A 27,296-nucleotide genomic window follows, 5' to 3' on the forward strand; every position below is an offset into this window, starting at 1 on the left:
TATGACTATTAAATTCATACAATGGATTAATATTATTATATTTTACTCAGAATATTATAATTTCATAGTTGAATGTTCTATCCCATTAATATTCAAGCATAAATTCATATACATAAATTATAAATATGCATTATTCATTAATAATAATAAAAAGAATTAATAATTATAATTAATTATAAGAATTATTAATTATAAGAATAATAATAATATANATATAGAGAGAGAGAGAGAGAGAGAGAGAGAGAGAGAGAGAGATGGTATGGTTTCGGGGATGTCAGGGGTGTTGGTGCTGCAAGTGTCTGTAGAAAAAGGAAATATTTATTATCACTAAATCCCCTAGCAAGGAAATGATAGCCACAAATAAATCTCTCAAAATTATCCATCCATTATTTTGGAGCTCTGACTCCATGGCTGCCTTGCAAACATTTAATCATCCTTTCAGTAATAATCCTATGGTACAGGGTCTATAGGACTCATTGAGTTGTCTTGAGCAGCAAGGCAAAAGAGTTTTTCTCTGGATTCCTGGTCATTTGAGCATTCCTGGTGATGAGAGAGCAGATATCGCTGCCAAGAGGTGGTTGGCGATGGAAACCTTGTTGTAGAGGTGAGGAAGGATGTCCTCATTGCGGCCTTTGGGTAACATATTTCCAATGCAAAGAACCTGGCATTCAGTCACAAACAACAAGCTTCGTGAAATCAAGCCTACCACATAGGCATAGCCTTTATCATTTAGGTTAAGAGAAGGAAGGAGGTTGTATTGAGTAGGTAGAGAATAGGGCACTGCCGGACCACCAAGGTCTTAATGGTCAACTTAATGGCCCATGAATCTGCCTTTATGCAGAGTATGCAATGAAATAGTAACAATGAAACATATTTTACTATCATGTTGCATATACCATGACTTAACAAAATCTTATTCTCTCCTGAATATGCTGGATGAAATATTATAGGACAAACAAAAAATATTGTGAAATTATTCAGCTCTTACAGCAGCAAATTTAAGAAATAAAATATGATCTGCTACAATGCTAACAAGAACAGATTAAATAGATAAATGAATAAAAGGTAAATAAAATAACTGGCGCATCGGCCCAGCTGGATTGGAGCCCTAGGCCAAAATTTTGGGACGTAAATGACCCTTGTGTTTCCAGTCCCTTAAAGATTGGTAAAAAAACATTCACACCTACTGTATACTTTAAATTATTAAGCATTATTTATAAGATAATTTTTATTGGAAGATTTATTTATTTATTTAAATTAGCAGATGACCAAAATATAATATACAATATTTAAAAAAAGGCGGTTAAGGCCAGGATGACCCATAAATAAATAAAAAGAAAATAAGTAAAATAGTATTGGGTTGTCCGGAAAATAATGCAGGATTTTGGTATTAAACAAAAAAAAAGAAACTAGTTACTTTAAAGCAATGTTCTTTAATCAAAATAATNAAATGAGTAATCCTGTAAACGTAAACAGAATATTTTATATAGATTTTTTTTAATGAAAACTTAAAATCCTGCATTATTTTCCGGACAACCCGATACATAAAAAATTAAATTAAAATGAATAAACACTCAGAAGAGATATAGCTAACTTAAGATAGAAGTTTTAAATGACCTTATGACTTGAAATGGCATGAAATTACCTTAGCCATAAAAACACCCTTTAAATAATATTAATATAAATTAATTAATTATAAAATAAATAAAGAAAATAATAAAATAAAGAAAGAAAATAATAAAATAAAGAAAGAAAACAATAAAATAAAGAAATCAAATAATATTAAAGTAAGAAAGCAAATTAAAAAAATAAATTAAAAAAATTAAATTCAATTAATAATGTTATGGGCATTTTTCTAAAGGAATTAAAAAAATATATACATAGTCTTCAACTGTGATAATATCTTCTTGAATCTACAATATCAAACTATTGTTTATTATTGATCTAACAATTTTTAAATCTTTATTGAGGTATATCTTCAATGTTTGTTTCAAATTTTCCTCTTGATTTCATTGGTCTCTCCTTTGACGTAATCTACAAATTTAAGATTTATTTTATTAAAATTTATTTTCAAAATTCTTCCAGGCAACATTTGTCTGTTTCTTAAAGTTCCTACTATTTGACTGAATGCTTTATTTTTACCTCTGTTTAATTGTTTGGTTTTCTCAAATTAAGTCCATGTTGCTGGTGTAAGGACTTGGAACTCGCTTCCATTCCAATTAGGAGCACAGTCACTTTGGGTTCTGCTGAGCTGCAACGGTACATTTAGTACAGTAGCCCTCAGTAGTTTTCTTCTGCTTTATCTTTTGTTCTTCTTTCTATATTTTCCCACCTTTTTGCTTAGAAATCGTACTCCAGTGAAACCATCTTTAGTTTTAGCTGTGCTAGTTATCCAAGATTTATGCTTGTATTTGTAATATTTATTATGCTTTTGTTTTAAGTAACTTTTATGTTAAATATTACATACTAAATTGGCTAGCTGTCCATGTCATGATAATTCCTGATCTACTAATTTTAGTACTTATTTAATACTGAACCATTGGGTTATTTAAAAAAAAAAGTTTGTAAAAAAGTTTATTTAAAAAAAAGAAGTATGTACAAGTCCAAAAATTGAAACAAACTTAAGATTATAGGATATTCTTCAACTTAAGCTTAATAGGACTTTCATTATTTTATATACACTTCACTAAGAATATTTTATAACAATGAAATGTAGCTTTTTCATTGTCCTCTTCTAAAGGACATTGCTTCAGATAATTACAGGTGATTATTATCGATGGCTGTTTTGGGTGGGTCAGTTACATATGTGAGCTCATTTAAGTAATACCTGCAAAAAGACGATATTATGTTAAATAAATACTTTATCACCATGAATATAATATTGGTTTAAATCATGCATACCAGTCTTGCGCTTCTTTACAGTTTACGTTGTAGTCCCAGTCACAGACCCTGTACTGTTGGTTGAACGATGTGTCATTGGCACATATATAAGGGATCCTTCTCCCGTCTTCATCGCACATGTGGAATATCTGGCAATGGTGTTCGGTATCAGCATAGAAACCGACAGCACGGTCATTGCAGTCAAAAGTGAAAGTCAAATTTGGGAAATCCTCCCATCTTTTAGCCTGTAGAATTCAGTTATTAATTTAATTTATTGTTATTTATAAATGAATCCTTACCCTATGATGAGCAACTGGTTTTGATAAAACATAAGCCATTGCTGAAAAAAATATGAAAGTTATAGTTCAAATGAAACAAGTGTTAAATTAAATTTTACTTTACCAAGGCATGATATTATTAATACACCTTCCCTCAACATAATAAGCAGTTTTTAGACAATCTGAAAATTAAACAAAAAAGTTTACGTACAATCTTACAAACAGATGGGAAACATTAAGAGAAGCTAACATACTTTCTTCTGTACCTATCGATATTTATTTAAGTTTCTAGCTCAATCTCTTTTTCTCAGTGTTTTTGTCCCACTCTTCCCTTTCTTAAACCTTATCTACCATTTCTTCTTCTCTACTGCTGCTCATTCTCTAAATTTCTAGCTTTATTTACAAGTCGCTGGTTCACTAACTCTCTCTATTTGTCTCACCAGCTCTATCATTCTTTCTTTTCTACCACTCACTCGTTCTTTAACTTTCTATCTCCATTTACTAGTCATTCACTCACTCTGTCTTTTTCTCTATCTACCTTCTATTTTTTCCTAGCGGGTAGGGAAGGGTGAACATCCCCTGCGTACAATTTGATCAGCTCAGAGGATGTCACTGGTAATGGTTCCTCTAATCTTCTCTACCATTCTTCTTCATAAGCAAATTAAGGACTTAATTAATAAATTGTGGAAAGTAAATATTAAGCTTCTTTATTTTACTATAAATTATAATTCACTGGATCTAGTACTATTATTCTTCTTCTAATTTGACTGTAGATTATAAAACGCCACGTGCTTCACTGTACATTATGGCAAATAAATTTTTGAGTTGGAATATTTATTATATTTTTTAAATTGTATAAACTTTGGTGCATGCTAGCTTTGAAGGTAATGTGCCAAACTTTTATTACAATCTTCTCTTCTTAATATTGTTTTAATCTTTGAAATATTTTTAACAAGCCTTAGCATTATAGTGAATGATCTCAGCAGTTATTTAGAAACAACTTTTTTATTTTTTGACCAGTGAAATATATAATTATATCTTTATTGTTGTTTACTTATTCCACATTATCCTGAGTATTAGGGTACTTTGACCTCTTTTAAATTATTGATTAATGCTTAAGTAAAGTAATTCCTATCTTAAGGAGGGCTTAACTTCCTTCTACCTGTTGGGTGACACGGGCGAGGAGTCAAACCACTTTACAGTACATTTTTCATGCTATTTTCAATTAAAAAATCATTGGCTAAGCTAGGATTCGACCTCAGGACTGCTAGCTTGGCAAAAAGAAGCCAGTCCAATCAGTCATCTGCTGCGGTCCCTCTGCAGCTAAAGCTTGGTGCTTTGTACACCATCATGGTGAATATTAAATGTGGAAAAGTCCTACATATTTTGTGTCATTTTCTAAGTTTGTAAGCACATATCAAAACAATCATTTTTCGTGAAATTTTGGTAAATTTGCTGAGAATGGTGAAATAAAAAAAAAACACGCATCAATCTGACCAAACCACAAGTCTAGGCAGACCAAAATGGCTAGAAATCTGCAGAATTTAGTTTAGAACAATTTTCTTTTGAACTTTAGAAAATTTTAAATGCCAAAATGCATGAAACTGACCAAATCAGCAAGGATAGGTAATTTATTTTTTAGTTGCTCCCAAATAGGAAAAACGTTGTGTAGTAACTTATCTTCAGCCTCATTTTACCGATAAATGTTTAAGTAAAGTAATTCCTGTCTTACAGGAGGGCTTAACGTCCAACTACCCGTGGTTGTCATGGACGAGGGGTCAAACTACTTTACAATACATATTTTGTGCTATTTTCAAAGTTTGTAAGTACACATCCAAAATGCATTGACCGAAAAAACGAGGAAGGAAAGGTAAATCATGATGGTTAGACGCACCAATTTCCATTACCAAGCAGACCTCACCATAATGTTTTATAATTTTTATTTATCATAAAATTTTTTGTTGATAAACCTTCACACAATCGTTTATCAAAAAGAATCTGCGCAGACTAAACCAGCAAGGATGCCAGAACAAAATGGCCGGAAATCTACAGAATTTCGTTTAGATTGTTTTTGAACTTTACAAAATATTAAATTAATTTTCATAGAATATTATTTGGCCATTGTATTATTGTACCATTCCTAACCTCTCCAAAACGTTTTCATAAATTATGTAAAACATATCTCTGACGTCTACATGATGGACAGCTCGTCATGTTAAACAATTTTCGGTGACGGTATATCTAAAGTGCCGTAAACCGGTTTTATCTCAATTTGTTCAAAAGTTACTATAATTTCAAAAGATACGATTTGTTTAGTGTTTATTTAAGAAAAACACGTTTCTTTACATAAAATCTGAATTTTCTCCACTTTTTACAACTTTTAACCACATTTTTAGAATTGACACCGAATTTCCTTTTACGTTAGTGAACTTTGTTTTAAAATTTGCTAGCACGTAAAAAACGTGTTTTTCTTAAATAAACAGTCAAAGAAATAGCATCTTTTGAAGGGTTTGAGATAAACCTTAAGGTTTACGGCATTCTACACCACTACTTAGATGTTCTTAACCGAAATTTTTTTAAATACTACGTTTAACACTACCCTGTATATTCTAGGAATATATTTTTTATTTATTCACAATAGGAAAAGGTAAAAGGCTGTAGTAATCTCTGTTGTCTTAATTTCTAGACATACGGTTTCTACAACTTTCATTATTGAGTCGTTTCATAAAAGAAGTAGAAATTGAATAGAAAAAGAACGTGTTAATTTCCTCCACCTGTCCCTTGAATAATAATTATTGTACAGATTCGTTAATCATTGGCATAAGAATTACAAAACTGTCACGTCAAGCAATCCTGAAGAAGAAATTCGTGTCAAGAAGAAGGTGGCAATTTATAACATTGATTGCAGCAATCTCGAACCCTGTCAAAGAATATTGATTTCAAAGATTTTCATAAGAGATAAGTCAAATGAAGTTTGATTTGATCCATTTTATCATTTACAAATTGGCTGCATACTGAAATTCAGTAGAAATGGTCAAATTTTCTTAGCGACGGATTTATTTATGAAACGAATTGCACTCAGATAAAAAACAGATTAGATACGTTGTGCAAAAATAAGTCCTTTGAAAGTTCTAATTTGCATGTCTGAAACCGAATTTCGGCCCTATCTGTACCGTTTTCGGTTGTACAAGCTCCAGAGCTATCTCAAACCGAGAGTGGTCGGAATCTGCAGAATCTTCGAATCTAGTTGACAATGAGAATTTTCCATCCGTGACAAATGGTGTTACGTAAAAACATTTCGACATTCCGATGCGGCTTCTACAAGTGAGATGCGCGGGTTGCACAATGGAATCGCTTTTAGGATTTATAGCAGGTGACTTTCGAATTCCACCTGTGCCGAGGAACAGGGAAAATATGTCGTTGTTTTCAACCGTCTAGAGAGAATTTACACCCCCGGTCACAATTTCCAAGTGCTTACACCATCTGCTGAATATGCTGATCCTCGGCTAATTTATACACTTCGCATTAATGCGCATAGACCGTCGAAGGACCGAAGTCTACCGGGTTCGGCGTTAGGAAAGAAAGGACGGGCATCCGTCGTGTCTCTTCTTCATGTTAATGTTTCTGTACTTGTGATGCAAGCGGGCTTAACAAGAATCGACCTTTGCTCTGCTTACACAAGAGACCAGACTATTTTCAAATACCCTAGATTGGTAGCGCCAACTTAGTTTTAAATAAAAATATTAAATATAAGAAGTTCTCTCTAAAAAAGGAATAATGGTTGAAAGATAAGATCATTCGTGGTGACTTGATAATAATTGCGAACGAAAAGACTAAAAAGGCTAACAAGAAAAGTAGTAAAATCGCAGTTAGGACAAGAATTATGAAGTCAAAAACCATTCCATTATTTTTCCCTGGACCTTGATATTATATTTTATTTATTTATCGTAATTTGATGTGAGGGTTGTACTGATAAAATTTTACTCTTGAAGAAACTTACTGGCTTGACTGGTTGATTTTCAATCCAAAACGTCTTCCTCCACAGCCACACCCCAAGTCATTTTAAAATTAAAATTATGCTAAATAAAATCGTTTATATCTTCAATCATGATATTGTTCGTCCAAGGAGAAACAAACATAATCTCAACTTATTATTGTTACAATAATAAAATATCATAAACGTCAATATTGAAACCAACAGTTTCGACACAGACGTGGAACTTCAAAACAATTTTTGAACGGCGTCGGATCAATTTGTCCCGGGTTATTACAATGAACTAGGAATCAGGAATGTCAAGCAGCTGACCTTTCAGATTATTAATCGCCTCACGCTTACCTACTCCCTTTTATTTTTATTTGAACTTTCCACCCGCACTTTCTAGGCGCCTCCAACCAAGACGAATTATTCAATAATTTATTTAACGATTTAAAATCAATTCGATGGATTTAAGTTGACGGACGGTTAAGTGCTTACGGACGACGCGATAACAAGCCGACAAACAACTTGGCATATATGTTTTTATTATACGTATATATTTATACAAACACATATCTATTTTTTGTAGTACACGTGTAAAAATAATTATTATAAATAATTGTTTTAAGAAATGTACGTTTGTAAATGCATTATAATTGTGGTTATTGCCATGTATCTCCGTGAGTGTTTACATGTCCGTTTTGAAGGGAAAATTTACAGATATAGAAAGAAAAGTAGATAGATGGATATATAAATAGATAGACGGCTAGATAGAGAGATACAGGGATAGATAAGTATGTAGATAGATAATAGAAGCATCGAGATCGATAATAGATGCATATAGATAGTTAGATGGATACATAGATAAAGAAATAGATGCAGAGAGATAGAGAAGTATAGAGAGGAATCGAGATCGATAAATAGATTACATGGATTTATAAAGAGGCATAGCTAGATTAGTTATATAAATAGATAGAGAGATCGATAGATAGACAGAGGGAAGATAAAGAGATAGATAGGTAAATAGATCGATAGATAAAGGAGTAGACAAAGAGGTANGAGGGAGGGAGAGAGAGAGAGAGAGTGAGAGAGAGGGAGAGAGAGAATGATGAGAGTGTCATTTTTTGGATAGATACATAAATGGTATGAGTGCGAGAGAGTGTAATAGAATGTGGTGTGTGTGTGTGTGTGGAGAGAGAGTGAGAGAGCTCAATTTGATACTTAATTTCATAATAAAAGTTCCAAAACAGTTAAAATTAGTACAAATTACCAATATATTTTTTCCAATCAAACAAATTAATTTTTATGGAGGTATTAAATATAAAATATGCATTAAGATGGACCGTATTAAGGAAAAGAAATCAAAATAAAATAAATATGGCCGGTGGTTTAAATCAGACACTTTATTAAAAACAAATCTCCTTTGTTACAAGTGTTGCAAGTGGAAATTTCGAAAATAATATATTCCCGTTGGAAATAAAATACAAATATGTACAGGTCTTCGCCTTTAGGGGCCTACCACCTTTTCGGAATGCTTTCCGATTCATTGTAAATCCCTTGTTTGTCTAACGGACGCGCTCCGTTGAGCAAGTGCTGGCTCACCTTTACACCTAATGCACCGGGGGTGTTCACATCATAAAAAGTGAATTTTGTAAATAGAAATTTATTGTAATTATTTTTAATAATGGTATTTTTACCCGTAGCCCTGTTTTTCTTAGCTATAGAAATTTACATTTAATCCAGTGATTTTAGATCAAAAATTACATAAACCAGTAATAAATATAAACTAATATAAACATAAACTGGTAGGGCATTGTCAATCTATAAATGCAGTAAATTTTTTATTGGAAGTTTTTTTTATATTTTTATTAGAAAACGACCTGTAATCTTGTGTTTTAGTTATTTACTTGGTCGCTTAACCCTCCTGCAAAATATTGTCCTTCCATAATACTCTCGCTAACAAAAAAGACGTAAAGCCTTTTTAAAAAAAAATATAGAAGGTGTCCCATGAAAAGACGTTAATATTTCCTACATGCCAAATTGAACTAAGAAGTCCCTATTGCAGTATGTCTGAATTTCAAGTGAATCTGAAATATTTCACTTTTGAGGTTTCGACAACCTTTCACAACTTTTTTCCATAAAGCCCCTCCTATATCTCATAAAATGTTAATCCTACTATAAATTAGATTTCACCAATAAAAAAGAGCAATGAAAATCGGATGAATTTAATTTGTGTCTTTTATTTTAACCTTAAACAAGCAAAATATAAACAAATCGTTAAGAAGACAAATTTTTACGTGTTACCAAATTTCTTATCTAAAGTTTAAGTAAAATTTTCTTAGTTCTGTAAATACTGACAAAAATGTTAAGGTTAAAAACATGCTTAATTCTCAATGGTCAGTGAACACTAATGTTAATTAACGTTTAAGTCTAAAAATTTGATTTTTCTGTTAAAAACGGTTTTAAAAAAATAGTCATTAATACACTGAGACTTCTATTCAAAAATAAGTCAACAAAAAAAGACTTTTTGGTGCAAAATTGGAGGTAAAAAAATTAAATTAGATGTTCACCTTCTTGATAAACGCAAGGGTGACATCGTTTTCTGGTAATTTTTCATCCCGATTTGATAGGATTACCTAATGATATATTTACGTCTGTTTCACTGGACACCCTGTATACTTTATTATTTTATTTAGTTCTTTATTATTCTTTGGTATTTCATATACAAGTTAACTCAGCCCAAGATTTTGTGAAGAAAGGTGTATTATCATTATTACTAGTCATTTTAATTTTTTGTAATTTATGGAACTGTTTATTAACTTTCATTGGGATGGATGTGATACTTCACGCCCTCGTATGATTGTTTTGTTTAAATTTTTATATTTAATAATGTATGTGTTGTGTTTATGCGCGCGCGCATGTGTGTATGTATGTGAGTGATAGAAAATAAAAATTTAAAAAGATTTTGTTTTGTTCTAAATATTTATACTGAAAGTTTTGAATATTAAGTGTTTTAAAAGATTGCTAGCAATTTGATGGTACTGCTTCTCAATAAAATCCTTGGATCAACACAGGAGTTGAAGATGGTAAAAACTGCTAGGTTTAATTATTTCCATCAATGGTACGCTTATAATAAATTATTAAAAGATCTGTGCATTTTGAGTTTTTTTAAAATAATTATAACTTTAGTTAAAACAAACTGGTTAAGCTAAAAAAATAATTTTGTCGCCCCATTTTCCATCGTTTTTAAAGCTTTCCACCAGAAAGGGAAAATATTTTGCTTAAAAATATTAAAAATGACATACCTGAACTCCAAAAAAATTCTTTCCAGTAAATCTGGAAAACCGAATTTTCCAAAGCACTGAGAGAAAGTCCCCAGATTAGAATTCAAAATAAGAAGAGATAATGTACGTCTCACTGTCTTACTGTATTTTATCGTTGATTGGCAATGAAGGGTTCACGAAGAGTGGATGAGAATATATACGTAGATGATACTCGCACCCACCACTACCACTACTGGACTGTTATGTCACCAGGGAGGCGCACTCGCCCTTAGCCGTTTCCCAAGGTGCTCAGCCAGCTCCAAGAGATTTCTAGAACAGCCAGACACGGGATTTCAATCCGAAAACAAATTTGCCGATCTTATGTCCCGATTTGGAAACCGTGTTATGCACCGGAATGGCGAATTTCAACGACTAGGAAGAGAACCGTATCAACTCCAAATAAAGAAGCTTGCCATTTTCATCAGGTGCAACGGTGGTGTTATATGGATTTCATTAATCATTCGTAGTCACCATAAACTATTAATGCTATTGAAAAAGTCTTCTCTGCTTGTTAAATCGCATTTCCTATTCTTTGCAAAGCAAACGTGTTTAGATTAAATACACAGGGTGTTGGGCTAATCGGGTTACAAACTTTGCCAGTAGATTCTAAATTCAAAATGGAACCAAAAAGTCCTAACTAACTATAGTCCGAATCTCTACAGTTTAGAAGTTATCCCCTTCTTCTGATTTTTTAAAATTTCACGACCTTGCTTCTAATGATAACTCCAAAACTAAAAGGTTTTGGACAAAACCATTGATACCATGGAAAACTTCGTTAAATTTCCAGTTAGATGTGATAAATACTAGACTTTAAAACGTTAGGGAAATAAGAATTTTAGTAGCCAGAACTTTGAAAAATTATTTTTTTGTTCAATGTAAAAAAACTTACTATGGTGATTCTAAACTACTATTTCCAGACCTAGAGACCAGCAATTTTCAGAAAACGCACTCTATTTAATATCTTTTTAATGGTGTGCTTTTTTTAATTACTTTTTTCAAAGACGAAGAAATTGATGAAGGAAAGGAAAAAACGTGGCTAACGAATTGATTGGTAAGGTGGAAAGATTAAAAAAAAGTAATTAAAAAACAATTACGCCACTAAAAAAGATATTAAATGGAGTACGTTTTCTGAAATTTGTTGGTTTCTAGATATGGAAATAGTAGTTTAAAATCATCATTATAAGTTTTTCCAACTTTGAAAAAAAAAAATTTCAAAGTTCTGGCTACTAAAACGCTTATTTCGCGTACAAGTTTAGTATTTATCACGTCTTATTGGAAATTTAACGTAGTTTTCAATGGTATCAACGAATTGGTCCAAAACCTTTTCGTTTTGGAGTTATCATTGTTTATTTGAAGTAAGGTCTTGAAATCTTAAAGCATCAGAAAAAATTCTTGAATAGAAAAAAAGAAAAAACTGTTGAGATTCGAACCATAGTTAGATGGAGTAGGACTGTTTGGTTCCATTTTGAGTGTAGAATCTACTGGCAAAGTTTGTAACACGAACAGCCGAACATTCTGTATAAATAGATAGATATATAGATAGAAAGAGAGCGAGAGAGAGAGAGAGAGAGAGAGAGAGAGAGAGAGAGAGAGAGAGAGAGAGAGAGAGAGAGAGAGAGAGAGAGAGAGGAGAGAGAAATTACTCTGTATTTTTCCTACAATTTTCTTTGCCAAAGTTCATAAGCGTATCATATTATTATACTTTTTAATACCATTTTCTCTGTTGCCTATGACTTTTCAAAACAATTGAATATATTGCACATTCATGTTGAACCGGGGGGTCACTTACTGGGCCTGTTTCCACTCGAAGGTTTTTGAGTTATTTAAACGCGTTTCGGCATTGCGCCATCTTCAGTGAGGAACTTCGGAGTTCTCGAGAACGGAGAACTTACTATGGTAAGTGACCCTGTGCACGTTCAACATGAGTTCACCGACTCGCAGACCAAAACCAATCATCAATTAATTGCATTTTATACGAAAAAGTTTTCTTCCTATGAACAATTATTTTTTTAAACATAAAAAGAATGGAAAATATATTTTAAAACGTTAATTTTGTTGTTAAGTGTTCCAAGCCCCTGTAGTAGTTAGCGCGTGAAGTATTATCCAAAACGTACGCCATGTAATCATTGCACGACCGTCAGGAGGTCAAACAAGATATATTGAACTTATTACATAATCCTCTGCTACTGGTTTTCCCTTTGTAATATATTTAAATGTCATTTTCAACTGTTCAAGAGCAGGAAAATAGTATTAAACAAAACGAACATGTGTTTTCAATATTGTAATTGTTGTGATTAACAAACGTTTGTTACTACTTTTGATGAAAGAGTGGAATCTCGAAAGAAGTCTCTTGACAGACGTTCTTTTATGTTTTTACCCAGCCTCTTCTGATGTCGTCGTCCACATCCTAGAGGTATTTTCCTTCCGACAATGCAGAAAGTGGAGTTTCAGCCGATTAGAACTCACCGGTTGTGCTTCGTTTTCGAAGAGACCCCCCGTTTGTGATCGAACCCGTTGGAACAGTTGCAGAATTTGAAAAAAAATGAACGAAAACGAAAGGAATTACAGGCCGGCTGGTGGGAAGAAGAACGTGCGCTACGGCACGGCTTCGTACGAGGGGGTGAAGAAAGCTCCACCGAGCCGGATCAAACCGCCTAAGTCGATTATGAAGAAAACTCACAACGTCTCGCCGTCGTACTCGGAGAGCAGCGAAACTTCGTCTACATCTGAAAGGACCGTGTCTCATCGGGGCTTGAAAATATTCTGCGTCGTCTGTGTCAGCCTTAGCCTCATCGTTCTTCTTATTGTATTCCTCATAGTCTGGCAGATGGTGCTCAGAAAGCAGGACCTGCCGCCCACGGACAACTCAACTTCGGCAACAAACAATACTAATTTTAATAGACAATAAAGCACAAAGAAACATCTGTGATATTACAGTTTAAATAACAACTTGATTAATTTTTTTAAAGACTATTTTATAACATCCTTTTCATTGAAAAATTACTCTAATACCTTTTTACATTCTAAAAGATTATGTACAGAAAACCATCCCACATGTGCCATGCCAGCCAACTAAAACAGTGCAAACGTTAAGTGATACTGCTTTTATCATGAACCATTATAATTAGGAAAATGAACTACTTTCTTAGTTGTCAACAATATATTGGTCATTACCGATCATTTTGGTCTGCCTATCCTTATGGTTTGGCCAACCATGCCAGACCCTTTTCGGCATTTCGCCATTTTCAGTGTGTTCCCCTGCTTCTTTTTCTTCCTGGCAATATCTTCTCAGCTTGTTTCAGCTGTTCCGAGTATATAGATATGCTCCGGAGTATATGTCTAATAAGCAGTACTACTAACATATTAGTCCTGACACTTCCCAGGTTTAGTTGTTCTGCTGGTTTCTGCGTTGGTCTTTTAATGACTTTTTACACGCGTTTTAACAATTTGGTATGCCGCAAAAGGTTCAGGACCGATAGTTATGCGGATCGAACTTTTCTTCGCCAGTTTGTCGAACTCCTCGTTACATCTCCGCCCTGTAGCCAAGTACCCAATCATAAACTTGAAAAATCCTTTCCTATATTGTGACCTAAGTATTTAGATCTATTGTGAAACTCTATAAATTATAGCCATACGTTGGAAAGTGTAATTTTTCCTGTAAGACTAAGCAATTTTTGCGGTGCCTCTTTTGGTCTGAGAATCGCCTTACCGAAGTAGCTACTGTAAATCTGTAAATGTATCGGGCAAATTATACACATTCACAAAGGAATGTGTCAAGTTCTTGCCTGCTGAGAGAGAGGGGTTCTTTCGACTTTCTTTTGGAGAGATTTATAAATCTCTTAGCTTGCTCATATCTGGTGTTTTGGGTTGGTTGAGTTTTTCCTTCTTAAACCATTTTTCCAGTTCCCAACTTACGCAGACATTCCGGTCCACCTAGTGGTTCTGGGTCCCATGGATGAGAGGGCTGCCCCTTTTTGACTAGTTGGTCAGCCTGTTCATTTTCTTCTATACTTTCATGTACGGGAACCCACTTTAAGGCAATTGTGTTGTGTTTTTCTAGGCAATTTAGGCACACCCAGACAAGTTTGGAGTTATGCATGTAATGCCTTTATGTCTGCCTGGCTGTCGGAGTATATGTAAAACTGTGCATATACCATTATTGCAAATGGCTCTGGGCTTAACTACAAATGAGGTTGTTGACTTTAGTGCCATATGGCTGTCCAAGTAAAAGGCTATCATTTTATTGGCAATACCCATCATCTTGATCTCTCTGGCACAGTGTTAACTAGGTTCACCACTCCGCCTTAAAGACAGTGGCATATTGTTCAAGACTTTTAATTTCAGATGTTAGTTTTCATAGATTTTCATAAGCTATCGGTCTCGGATCCACCTGTTTTTTGTCTGCTCTATCCGGTATTTGATTTTTTTTTCTAATCTGAATTTTGGGATCATGTTCGTAACTGACCATTTCGGTCTATCCTCGCGGCGTTGGTCCGTCGGAAGGCCTGTCGGCATTTCGCCATCTTTAGTGTTGGACATGTGTGATTTCTATGATCGTAAACTTTTCCTCGTAAAATATTCTAAGGTTTGGGTTAAAAACGACAACATAAAATCGCCACTAAAACGCGTCAAAACTGTCGTATTAAAAAAGTAAGCCTTAATGTCTTCCTGACTTTTCTGATAAAATTCTCCTTTTCACTCAGTTGATCTGGTTTTTTGGATATCTTAAGATAAACCTGGTTAGAAGAATTTAAAAAATCACTATATTATAAAAAATTTTGACGTTAGCACAGAAAACAACCAGCTAAGCTAATTATTATTTCATTCATTAGACAAGAAAGCAACTTTCAAACTTTTGCTGATTTTATATTTTATATTTGATTATTATTACACTAAATTATGCCTCAAACGTCAGGTATGTTTAAAAAACTGAAAAAACATTGACTTGATTATATTACAGGGCTTGTATAATTTTAAAATGTGAATATAAAAAGGTACTAAAAGGGGTTAAACAAGGAGTACTTGGACTGCTTACATGGAGATTCATTGAGCCTCCTACTATTTTCTCTACTTATATTCAACTTAATATTTTTTCTACAGACAATATTGATCTCAATTTAAATATAATAGGGATAAATTATTTTAATTTTCTTGGACGTGAGATTGCAAATATAGTCTGTCAACCCTGAAAAACCTAACTTAAGATTTTGAAGAAAGGCAATTTTTTCTATGTTAAATGTAAAATGTAATAAGGGTTTTTAGTTTTTACATCATCATGTTTTTTGTTGCCCCAAAAAATGATTTAAAATATACAAAACAGGAATTCTGCCTTGATCAGACTAATGGCCTCTCTTGGGGCAAAAATTAAATTTTTGGATCTTTTATGTCTTCTGTAGGACCTATTTTCCTAATGATGACTTATTTAAGGATAATTTAGAAATACGATAAAGAAATTAAGAATGATAACTTTTGATGAGCTTCAGACATCATCATGCGCCTTCTTACGCGGTTCTTACCACCATTGCTAGGTCTCTGGTTTATTGTCTTATTAAAAGCCTGCACACGGACCAAAAGTATCATACTCCTCTGACATGATTCCATATTTCCAATTGTGCTTTTCGTCTTCTTCACCCTGTATTCGGACCCAAATAGAATAGAAGACCTAGAGTTTACAAGTTGTCACTTGATTAAACAAATCTTCGATAGAGATTGACAGGGGTCGAAGATCAAAGACATCCTATGTGACTTTTATCATCTCACTTCACTTTTCTTTAACCAACAGATCATTAACTGTCAAATATTCTTATTCTACAAATATATCAATAAACCTGGCTTATCTCTGTGTAACATGAGGTTCTTTTATTTATCTTAATGTCATTGGTCACGAATTTCCTTCCAAAACAGCTATATTCGACTAAATCCTTTCATCGCAATGGGTTGAAAGCTTCCTCGTGTTAAAATAATCGTTGAGTGGAACGACAAATTTCAATCCTTTAAAATTGGTAACTTTCACCGACTGATAACGCTCTTCAACTTTACAAAACTCGATAGCAGCCATGTCTCCGAAGGAGTGAGACATCACAGACTTGGATGTTTGACCTTGTCGTGTTTACCTCCCTCGCATCAGCCAAATTTTAAAAGACTCCATATTTCTGTAGAAATCGTCGATATACAATAGGCCTATTTAATGAGAGATATCGCCATAAGGTCTTCGGAGTGTAATTTGGTCGTTGTCAAACCATCCTAGTCGATCTGTTCTCAGTGTTTTCGGTTCGAATCAACCCACTATTCATTCGTTCCGCTCCTTTTTCCCGTTCTGTAGGTTTTGGTGTATTTACTGGTTCAACAGAACCAAGGTTTTAAACACAGTTATCCATCAATATCTCCTCATCCATCTAGTCACAATAAGTTCCAAAGAAAAACTTACAAACTTTAATGAAACTTAACCAGGTAAAATTCTTGTGGAATCGACTGAAATTCCCATCCCTAACCAACACTGGGTACAATTAGTTATCGCGTATTATCAGATTTGCAAGTTAAATAGTTCCATTTACATATTTTATTAGTTTCAAATTTTCCTATCATTTATTCAACATACTGCCAATGCCTGAAGAAGAAACGATTTATCAGGACGATCGCCTTACACAGTATTGCCATAAAAAGGAGCACAGTAAAGTATGGATTCTTAATGAATCATTAGATCATGATGGACGGATCAAAACACCAGGGACACTCGAAGAGATGCATAAAGGGACCACATAATAATAGTCAAATAGCAATTGCTGGAGAGCAACCGAAATAAAACTCGGATTCTGAAGTCTCCCGACTTGACAATGTAGCCTAAGAAAACATTACCAGATCAGGAATACTGGCCGGAGAAATATTGTGCAGATTTGCTAAGACGAAGAACAAGGAACCCATTGTGTTGCTGTGAGGGTCAATCCAGATGTGGAATCTTTTGTCCTAAGTGAAGAACAACTAACTGCAAGCAGTCTCCTCCCAAAAGAGACACTAGTCAGACTATGGAACTTGACCAATAGTCTAAAGCTGACCAGTGAACTCTAACAAAAGTAGAAGAACACAATATTATCTAGGCCAAGTTAAAAGAGATTTTGTAGTCAAAAATAAAGATTAAGTGTAATGAAGATAACTAGTTCAGCTGATAGGAAGGCAGTATGTTCATTCTAGAGCAGTCGTCACATTTCCACACAAAAAAAACGAATACATGTTTTGAATATTATTTATTGTTGGCCTTGTCATATGTTTCTTAAAAATTTGCAAATATTGGTCTCCAAACAGATGCGGTTTAAAACGGTTTTGTTTTCTATTTTCGCCACCTCATCCCAACAATGCAGGAAGTGAAGTTCTTCTAGCCGTCCGAAATTCCTCAAGAGTTCCTGATTAATAATTTACTTTAAATGAGGTACGGGCAACGTGCAAGGCACACCAGATTCAGTACTTATGGGGGGAGGAGGTCGAGCACGTCGTTACGGAGGCATCGAGGAAGGTCATCCAGCGCGGAATCAAATGTATCGATACCCAACCCTCAGATAAAAATGTGCTGCGTGGCCTGTGTCAGCATAATCGTCCTTGCTCTCTTTATCATTTTCATTCTTCTCCTCACATTTTGGATACAACATAAAAACGATGCCCCTCCAACTAGTTCCGTACTATAAACGACTGCAATCTTGAAAATGGGCTAACATCGTTTTATTAACAACGTTTTACTTACAACGTTTACGTTTTACAATTTAAAACGTCGTTTTCACTTCATACTAGAGAAGAGCTCGTACGTGTAAAGTACTATTTTTTAAACATTTTTCTTGGGCTTAAAGACATTTTCATTATCAAACGCTGAAACAAAGAAAATTAAACTGATGCATATCAGAAGTTTAATATTGGAGGCAGAGAATCCGATTTAATGTAAGAATATTTTCAGCGTAAATCGTACAATATATTAAACAGAAGGGAAACGACAGTCAAAATGGTTTAAAATGTTTTGTCATAGTTTTCTTCAAATAAATAAAGCTTTCTTATGAAAAAAAATTACTTTATATACTTATATTTTATTTAAGTATTTAATATTGTTTAAAAAACTTAAGTGGGTTTTTATTTCATAATCCTGAACGAGCCATCGATATTTTCCACATTTCAAAGAAGTAATTAAAAAAATCATAATTCTAGCTGCTTTAGAGAAATTTGATAAGGAAAAAACCTCATTATAAAAGATCATTTCAGAATTTGCATAAAACTAAAGGGGGCATCGGTGGCCGCAACGGTTTAGGTGTTGACACGGGGCTCATCACTGTAAGGTAAAGGTCCCGGGTTCGAATCCAGCGGCCCTGCATTCGAGCACCCGACATACTTACAAATTGGCTTAAAAAAAGGAAAAAAAATATGACCTGAGCTGTTGAGAAGCCTAGTAAAAAAATATATAAAAAATAAAACTAAATGAAGTTGTACGTATACAATGTTAGCAAAATGGTTCAAATTGAGATAATTGCCCTCTTGGGTGTAAAGTCCCTACTATACTTGAGATTTTTTTGACAGAATCTCAACAATTCAACTTCTTCAAGTTTTCGGGCAAGGTAAGAAGGAGAGATAGAGAGAGAGAGATTGATGATGGACGGATGGATAGATAGATACATAGGTACATAGATACGTAGTGAAAAAGAGAGAGAGAGAGAGATGAGGGAGAGAGAGAGAGAGAGAGAGAGAGAGAAATGCATAAAGTGTGTGAGGACAAGAAAATTGGAAATAAAGTTAGATAGGGATTGAGAAAAATTGATAGTGAGAGAAAGAAATAGATAGATAGATAGATAATTACATAAATTGATAGAAAGACAGAGTTAGATAGATAGAGATAGGGGAGAGAGAGAGAGAGAGAGAGAGAGAGAGAGAGAGAGATAAATTCACATAGTTTGAGAATAAAGGGGATAGAAGAGAGAGAGAGAGAGAGAGAGAGAGAGAGAGAGAGAGAGAGAGAGAGATAGATAGAGAGAGAGAGAGAGGGAGAGATAGTGAAGGAGAGAGAGAGAGAGAGGTGAGAGAGAGTGAAGGAGAGAGAGAGAGAGAGAGAGAGAGAGAGAGAGAGAGAGTGAAGGAGAGGAGAGAAGAAGAAAGTAGTGAGATAAAAAAATAGATCGAGAGAGAGAGAGAAGGAGAAGAGATAAAAAGAAAGTAAGTGAGATAAAAACAGATACATAGATAGATAGAGATAGAGAGAGAGAGAGTGTGTGAGAGAGAGAATTATAGGGACAGAGGGAGAAAGAAAGATAGAAACAAAGAAAGAGAGAGTAACTGAGAGAGGGAGGGAGTGAGAGAGAATAAGTTGACAGAAGAGAATATACCTTGTAAGTGGAGAATAATAAACGTAAAATGTAATACAAATGTCCTAGATGTCATTTATTATATTATATCGACGATTTCTGCTTTTATCTTAAGAGGAAAGACGGGGAATACAGAGGTCGGAGGAGTTTTAGTCTGGCGTGAACTTAGTACCCGGACGTGCCGAGTAAACCGGAGAAAAGGTCTAAAACCTCGTCTACTTTTGCAGACTGCGGAGGGCTCACATCCACCCAAATCTCTGCCCGAGGGGCACAGCGAGAAGATGCGTGGATGGATCACGTTCGATGAGAAGTTAAGATTGCATCCACACATCGCCTTCGACTTGAAAGAAAGAATTGTAATAGATCAATCAAATTAAAGTTCATTGGTCATGTAAGGTGGAGAGCTCGCAGAGGTAACCTCTTGAATATGTTTGACTAGCTGCTGCTTTATGGCATGGCCTATTTTTTTAGCTCAAAGAAGTTCTAAAGATGTAGATGTATTAGTCGGGGTATAATATACTACGCTCTTTAAGAACTATTGTATGCCCCGTTCTGTGCCAATAGTACACCAGTGAGTTTCATCAAGGAACATAGTAGGCCCGGTTTCAGTGGTTGAATTTCTTCTACAGTCACGTTGTACATCCCAAAACACTTCCTCCTGCGGGCAAGTGTAGCACCACAGTTTGTTAATAGGTGTGTTGGTCTCCTCTGCCTCTGCAGAATCTGCATGTGCCGTCTTGGATTGTACCAATCTTCTTTAAATGTCGATTTGGTTTGCAGTGTCCTGTTAGGGTGCGCAATTTTTTCCTGCTTCCTTTGATACATTTTTCACTTCTTTCCTTCCGAAATTTGTTAGAAGGTTCTTGGATTATTTGTGTCCATGTGTGAATTCCATTGTTCCCTCGTTTTCTTTTTATCCTTCTGTCCGAGGTACTTATTGATAGTGTGAGTTCCTATGCTATAGAACGGATCGGGTCCTATCAGCGGTATAGCAGCTTCTTTCCTTGCAAGGGTGTCCGCTTTCTCGGTGCCTTCTACTCCCATGTGCCCTGGGACCCAGCAGATGCTGACTTTGTTCTGCGAACCTAATATGTTTAATTGGGTTTTGCAGTTCAACGCCAAATTGGAACTAATGATATTTGAGCTTAGTGCTTTAATGCCTGCTTGGCTATCTGACATGATAGCCATGTTCTTGTTTTTGTACCCTTTATTCAAGTTGAGTTGAGTACATCTCTCGATTGCGTGAATCTCAGCTTTGAATTTGTGTCCATGTGTGAATTCCATTGTTCCTCATTTTCTTTTTATCCTTCTGTCTGAGGTACTTATTGATAGTGTGAGTTCGTATGCCGCAGAAGGGTGGAGCTCCATAGACGCTACTCATTGCGAGTGGTCTCGCGCGAGTATAGAACAAATATGTTGTCCACTAACTGGAAATGTGATATCTTGAACTTCGGAGAGACTTTGACAAAGTCAGCCGACACGTGAGGATCCACCAGTTTCCGCCTTTTAAAACAGTTTCGTCCGACACAATAGACGACCCGGCCGCCTACTCGGGCTGATTATGTAAAATAACATCGTGTTATTATCTTATGTAAAAGTTGAAAATACTAATTATAGAATAAATCATGCGAGAGGTCCTGCCCTTTAAGTGGGGGTGGCGATGGCGATGGGTTAGGCAACCTAGTGACATATCGGCCGACTAGAACTTCCTCGGGTGAAAGTGTGGGGACAGATCTTATTTCCTGACCCGGAATGATTTTATTATCGAATAATTTATGACGATCGCCCTACAATATTTTAGGTAGTAATAAGCTCAAAGATGATCAGGATGAGAACTGAAAAGTCTGCCATGAGTCGCTTGAAATCTATTGCATCAAAAATCTTCTGTTTATGGCGAATTAACATTTTTTACTACTTCAAAATACAAAGAGTTAAAGAAGTCAATTCCTTTTCGTTTATAAAGGTGTCAGATTAATAATTTACTTTATTTAGCATGTATTTGACCCAGGTTATTCAGGATTGTCACGTATTGACGGATACACTTCCGAAAAAGGTCGTGCTTGATTAAAACGGATGAGAATTTCTCCAATGGCTTTTTTTGTAAATTAATGCTCATGACTCTGCTGTTTTCCTGAATGATTAAATTCGTCCCACACGCTGGCACAGGAGCAGGAATGACTCAGCCGCTCAAAGATCCCGAGGGAGAAACAACTCTCAGGAACAGATCACTACAGAAATAGACAGATAAGTCAAACTTACAAGGAAACCGGACACAGGCAAAGGTAATTTTGATATTTAATTTACACCTAGAAGACAAATTGCATTTACATATGTTGCATAATGTAAATGCCAGATTAGCGCGATCCAAGTTGCGTAGGAAGCCGTTTAAAACTTATCAAGACGAGGACTTTCTTCTTATGAATTTTTTGGGGGGGATTTGGACGAGGTTCATAAATAAAAGCCAAGGTATAGTGTGCTCATAAATCTGAATGGAATCGACATTCTAGTTGAATTTTATGATACAATTTATGAGGCGTTATGTCCGACATGATGAATACGGACGAAGTGTGAAATACCAGGTGAAAATATTTTTTACTACCCTTCCAAAATGGTGGTTATGCAATTATACAAAAATAATTTTTAATTGTATAAATTTAAGCTTATGGGGAAAATTCTCAATCATGCCTTTAGGCACTTTCTCATAAAAATACGAATTTCTCATTAAAATATTTGTTTTATTCAAAATTGTTAATACTAATTTAAAAAATTTGCTAGAGAAATAAAATATAACTATTTAGAAAAAAGATAACAAAACAAAAACAGCCGAAGATTTTTCCTTGTGAAATTACGGATACAAAAAAAAATTATATATATAGTATTGTTACAAATATATAAACTAATAACATATAGAAAATTTGTAATGGTATAAATTTAATCTTACGAGGACAAATCAATTCATTAGGAAAGAATTAATTCCCTCATAAATAAATCATCATGACTGTCAGAGTCACACAGACATTGTTGAACAATATACAATCAAATATTACAAATGTATAAACTAATAATAAATAAATAATTTGTATATGGATAAATTTAATCTTACGAGAAAAAATCGACCAATAAGAAGAGCAGGTATTTTCTCATAAAAATATGAATTTTTCTGAATTGTCGGAATCGCACATTGTTGTTCAATATTACAATCAATTAACTATTAAAAATGTATAAGTAATTTATGGTTGTACAAATTATTATTACGGGAAGAAATAAAATACCAATTTGAAATATAAGATCAAACAATATATAGATAATATACATGCTTATAAATTTAATATTATTCGGAAAAAATAAACCACTTTCTCATAAAAATATAGTTCCTCACGAGTGTCAGTCACAGACATTGCTTTGCAATACAACATTTAAATCACTATTAAAAAGTTAAAACTAATAATGTATAGATAATTTGTAATAGCATAAATTTCATCTTATGGGTAAAAATCTATCATTCTGCCGAGTATGGACATTATCACAAAAAATGGAATCCTCATGACAATTTGTCACACATTATTTTACAATATAAAAATAAGATATTTATAAAACAACGTTAATTAAAAGAAGTTGTTTGAAGTATGAAATATAACTCTGTGTGTAATTTTATTATTATGAAGAATTAAAGGAGAACCAAGACCTTATGAAAATATGATAACAAACATCATTCACACAAGCATTCTTTTTCCATATTATAATTAAACGTATTACACTACACTGTTTAATACTGAAGATGGCGAAACGCTTCCGACAGACCAACAAGGGTAAGTTGACCGTCACCGACAAAATACAAGTTTCTCACTCCACAGATCACAAAAAAAATCCCACGATTGAGTAACTATTAAAAAACATAAACAAGACTTTAATTGTCGACCTTAATCTAATTGAATATTGACCAGTGTTCCGGCACTTCAGATAAAAACAATGAAATTTGATTTAAAAAGAAACATATCTCAAAAATGCGTTATCCTTTAGCCCAAAATATTTTCATTCCATCATTATAAAAAGATAATCTTTCTTAAACAAAACAATCTTCAACGTGAAGAAAAGGTAAAAAACTTCATGCTCGCGTTAAAACTTCAAAATGCTAAACGGTTAAAAATAATTTGATAAATACGTTTAAAAATCTAATGTAGCAAATACTTTAGCTTGACAAGAACGTATACAGTTAATATTTAAATAGAATTCTCGGATACAGCGATAACAGGCGGACCAGACGATTTAAGTAATCAAATCGCAGCCGAAAGGCAAGTCAAAAATGCAATTGTTATAAAAACATCTTTTCGAAAGTATCGCCAATAAAAAAAGAATTTCTAAAAATGGTAGGATTAGGCGCAAACATTTTCCTCCGCCTGACAGCTAAAAGGTCCACTGTAAGACAGGAATGCTGTAAGATTAAGGGAAAGCTTAAGAACAGCTTAAGATAAAAGCTATGAAAATTTGTTATAATGAAATCTTCTTTTTTGACAGTCTACTAGTTTAAGACAGAAAATAAGCCGATAAGAAAAATTGGGCTGGATGGTCACAGGCACAGAAAATAAAACAAATGGGAAAGCAATAATAATAAACATTCTTGGGAAAAATCATTAGACATTTTCTTCAACATAAATATTCAAATAAATATTGATAATTTTAATTTTCATCGTAAATTTTAGTCTAGAATAAAATTAAAGACGATACTTACTACTTTCTCCACATAATTTTTCAAATCATAAAAGCACCACCTTTGATTTTACTGCTTAGTTTGGCATACTTTATATTAAACTAAAATGTTTATTTTATATGAATAAAACTTCATTTTATTTGATGTTTATTTTTCATTGTTGATGCTGACGTTTAGAACCAATGATTGTCAAGTAAACTGATTAAATTTAAATTAAAGTTGGCCCGTTTTGTAAGTGTTGGCTCGTCCACACCTGTGCCAGGCCCTCCTTGGTCCTGTCCAAATTCACGACAAAGCCTAGGAGAGGCTAGCACAAGAGCAAACACATTCGAAACATGGAAACAGCTCTGATGAAGATCTGAAAATAAAATCACAATTAATAATCGTTTTCGTAGATTATTGGGCTCTTAATGTTAGCAAATTAGAAACTAAGAGTAGAGAAAAATATGTACTTGTCTGAATGACAAGGTAAGTATGAAAAAACAGATTGATTGAGACTTGTTTTGAGCGAGGTAAAATCAATTTATACAAATATCTCAATCAATCAATCGACCAACTAACTAATCAATCACTTTCTCTCTGTTTTTCTCTTCCTTTGATTGTAAAAGAACGGTCAATATGACCCTTAAATTATTCTCTCTCTCTTTCTCACTCACTCTCTCTCACTCTCTCTCTCTCTCTCTCACTCACTCTCTATCTCTCACTCTCATTCTCACTTTCTCTCACTCTCTCTCTCTCACTCTCTCTCTCCCTCTCCTCTGCCTCTCTCTCTCACTCTCTCTCTCACTCTCTCTCTCTCGCTATCTCTCTCTCTCTCTCTCTCCCTCTCTCTCTCTTTCTCTNCACACACACACACACACACACACACACACAAATAAAAAATGGATTTATAATTAATTCTTTCAATTAATTAACATTTTTATGTAATGTTTTGATTGAAATGAGAAAGTCACGAACGGGATTCGAACCGACGTCCTACGGCTCAATACGCCGCTGCTCTGACCACTTGAGCTATCATATCTTCCTTCCAAAACCTTACATAAAAATGTTAATTAATTGAAAGAAGTAATTTGGTCAATCAGACCGCTAAATATAATGGATTGTAATTAATGCGCTTAGAAAGTTTGCAGGTTTTACAATTATCAATAATGTTTCTTTCGTGTTATTGTTTTTAAACCTTTTAGGAGATATAGAAGCAATTTATACACAAATGTTGTTCTCTATTTTTATTGTATATATTACAATATGTTCCATGGTAGCAAAGTAATCTTAATTAAATCGAAGTACATATTTTCAAATCAGTCGTCTGTCATTTGGCAAGTTTACATTTTTCTACAGTTTTAGTTTTTAATTGTTTTTATTGATTATTTCGTTCATCCACGCGCGAGCGTGCGTACATATGTGTACAATTAAGAAAATATACCATTACACATATATACATGTATTCACAAATAAACGTAATTTATATAAACACTGTATACACAATACGTGTATATTTAGTGTATGTTTAATGACAACATACCTGGCAAAATGAATTTTTTCTGACGGCTATGAGTTAAGGTTATTTAAGCCCTTAAAAAAATGGAGTTTATAATAGAGATATTATTATGCTCAAGAGGAAAAAATACTACATAACGAACCATGAAAACATTAACAATTTTAGTAATAGATGTATATAATAAAAATATAATAATTTATATTACTTTTTTCCATGTGTACAGTTCACACTTTCCTTGTTACTTCGTCACATCTTAGAGATGAAAGATTTAAATCATAAACACGAATTTGAAAATAATTCTTCTCCAGAGGCGTAACTTATCTCATGCAACGAGTGAACTTTCTGCACACAATAGAATTGAAAACAAACAGGACCTTTTTACGTTTTCACAGGACGCGAATAAATCTTGAGCGTTTAGCAATTCGTGGATTCCCTTCAGCCAGGGGTCCGGGGCCATACAAATTATACAAACAATCTGACACGAACATAAGCTCTTCAAAAAACAAGATCTCACATTTAAAACCAAAATTACAAAATGTGTCTGATATGTATGTACACACCTATATATTACACACTCTCTATATATTTCAATATATATCAACTAAAAACCTTAATTAATTGAAAGATTTGGTCAAGCGGACCACGAAACTAGTGAATTTTTAATAATTTTCTAATCTGTTTGAAACTATTCTAATTAGCTATTCTAACTTCTAACTATTGTATGATCATCGTATTCAATTGTTACTAAGTATATTATTGTTGAATTATTTTATGATAAGTACAGTTGATTTTGGTTGACGGGAATTTAAAATGGTCGTCGGTTGGGTGACATTTGGACCTACCTTAGGCTAGCTCGACCTATTGAGGAATTTCGACCACTCGCGCACATCACTTCATGTGGTTCACTGTTCAACTTCAATTTGACTTTTAAATAGTTGTTTATGTGCAAGAATGTCGGAAATAAAGGGGCCGGGGGTAACAGGAGGTCTTATATAGTACATGGACCGCCCTGACGCAGACAACAGGTATCCGCGGAATCCGCAGGGCTGGCCTTGTGGCGCCCAGCTCTATATTTAGCCACTCCCCATCTCTTTACATAACCGTTGTATTTTTAGCAACATCTTCCCCACTTTTGTTGGTGATCGTACCTCGGGGCCGGTCGAATCCATCAGGAGGTCGGCGCCAGCCGATTGGCTTGCTAAAACCGTCAGACGTCCCTGGATGTCAGTGTGGGAGCTTTTGGAAATCGTTGGAGATTTGGAATGCCAAAGAGCAAAACAACCGCTGCACCTCTCCTAATTTAA

At 34.2% G+C, this 27,296-nt stretch overlaps 1 protein-coding gene across 3 annotated transcripts; it reads right to left on the reverse strand.

Moving 5' to 3' along the window:
* Positions 1 to 2,601: 2,601 nt before the first annotated feature.
* On the reverse strand, positions 2,602 to 27,053 carry LOC106664548. Of its 3 annotated transcripts, none has more exons than XM_014390366.2 (5): positions 26,835 to 27,053; positions 3,283 to 3,340; positions 3,180 to 3,220; positions 2,902 to 3,125; positions 2,602 to 2,827 (listed from the first exon to the last, which is right to left on the reverse strand). In XM_014390366.2, the coding sequence occupies exons 2-5, from the start codon at positions 3,317 to 3,319 to the stop codon at positions 2,758 to 2,760; spliced, it is 372 nt and encodes a 123-aa protein (XP_014245852.1). In that variant the 5' UTR covers positions 3,320 to 3,340; positions 26,835 to 27,053; the 3' UTR covers positions 2,602 to 2,757. The 3 variants fall into 3 exon arrangements, with proteins under 3 accessions (XP_014245852.1, XP_014245851.1, XP_024086329.1); XM_014390365.1 differs by lacking the exon at positions 26,835 to 27,053 and adding an exon at positions 10,440 to 10,582; XM_024230561.1 differs by lacking the exon at positions 26,835 to 27,053 and adding an exon at positions 7,159 to 7,177.
* Between the last annotated feature and the right edge of the window lie 243 nt (positions 27,054 to 27,296).

This window comes from Cimex lectularius, unplaced genomic scaffold (assembly GCF_000648675.2).
Source record: "Cimex lectularius strain Harlan isolate CLEC.00 unplaced genomic scaffold, Clec_2.1 scaffold13, whole genome shotgun sequence".
NCBI lineage: Eukaryota > Metazoa > Arthropoda > Insecta > Hemiptera > Cimicidae > Cimex > Cimex lectularius.

Coding starts and splice junctions, on each gene's coding strand:
- LOC106664548 (XM_014390366.2), bottom strand. CDS start 3,319: ATGTTGAGGGAAGGTGTATTAATAATATCATGCCTTG. Junction 3,221..3,282: donor ATTAATAATATCATGCCTTG/GTAAAGTAAAAT, acceptor TATTTTTTTCAG/CAATGGCTTATGTTTTATCA. Junction 2,828..2,901: donor TGTAAAGAAGCGCAAGACTG/GTATGCATGATT, acceptor GTCTTTTTGCAG/GTATTACTTAAATGAGCTCA.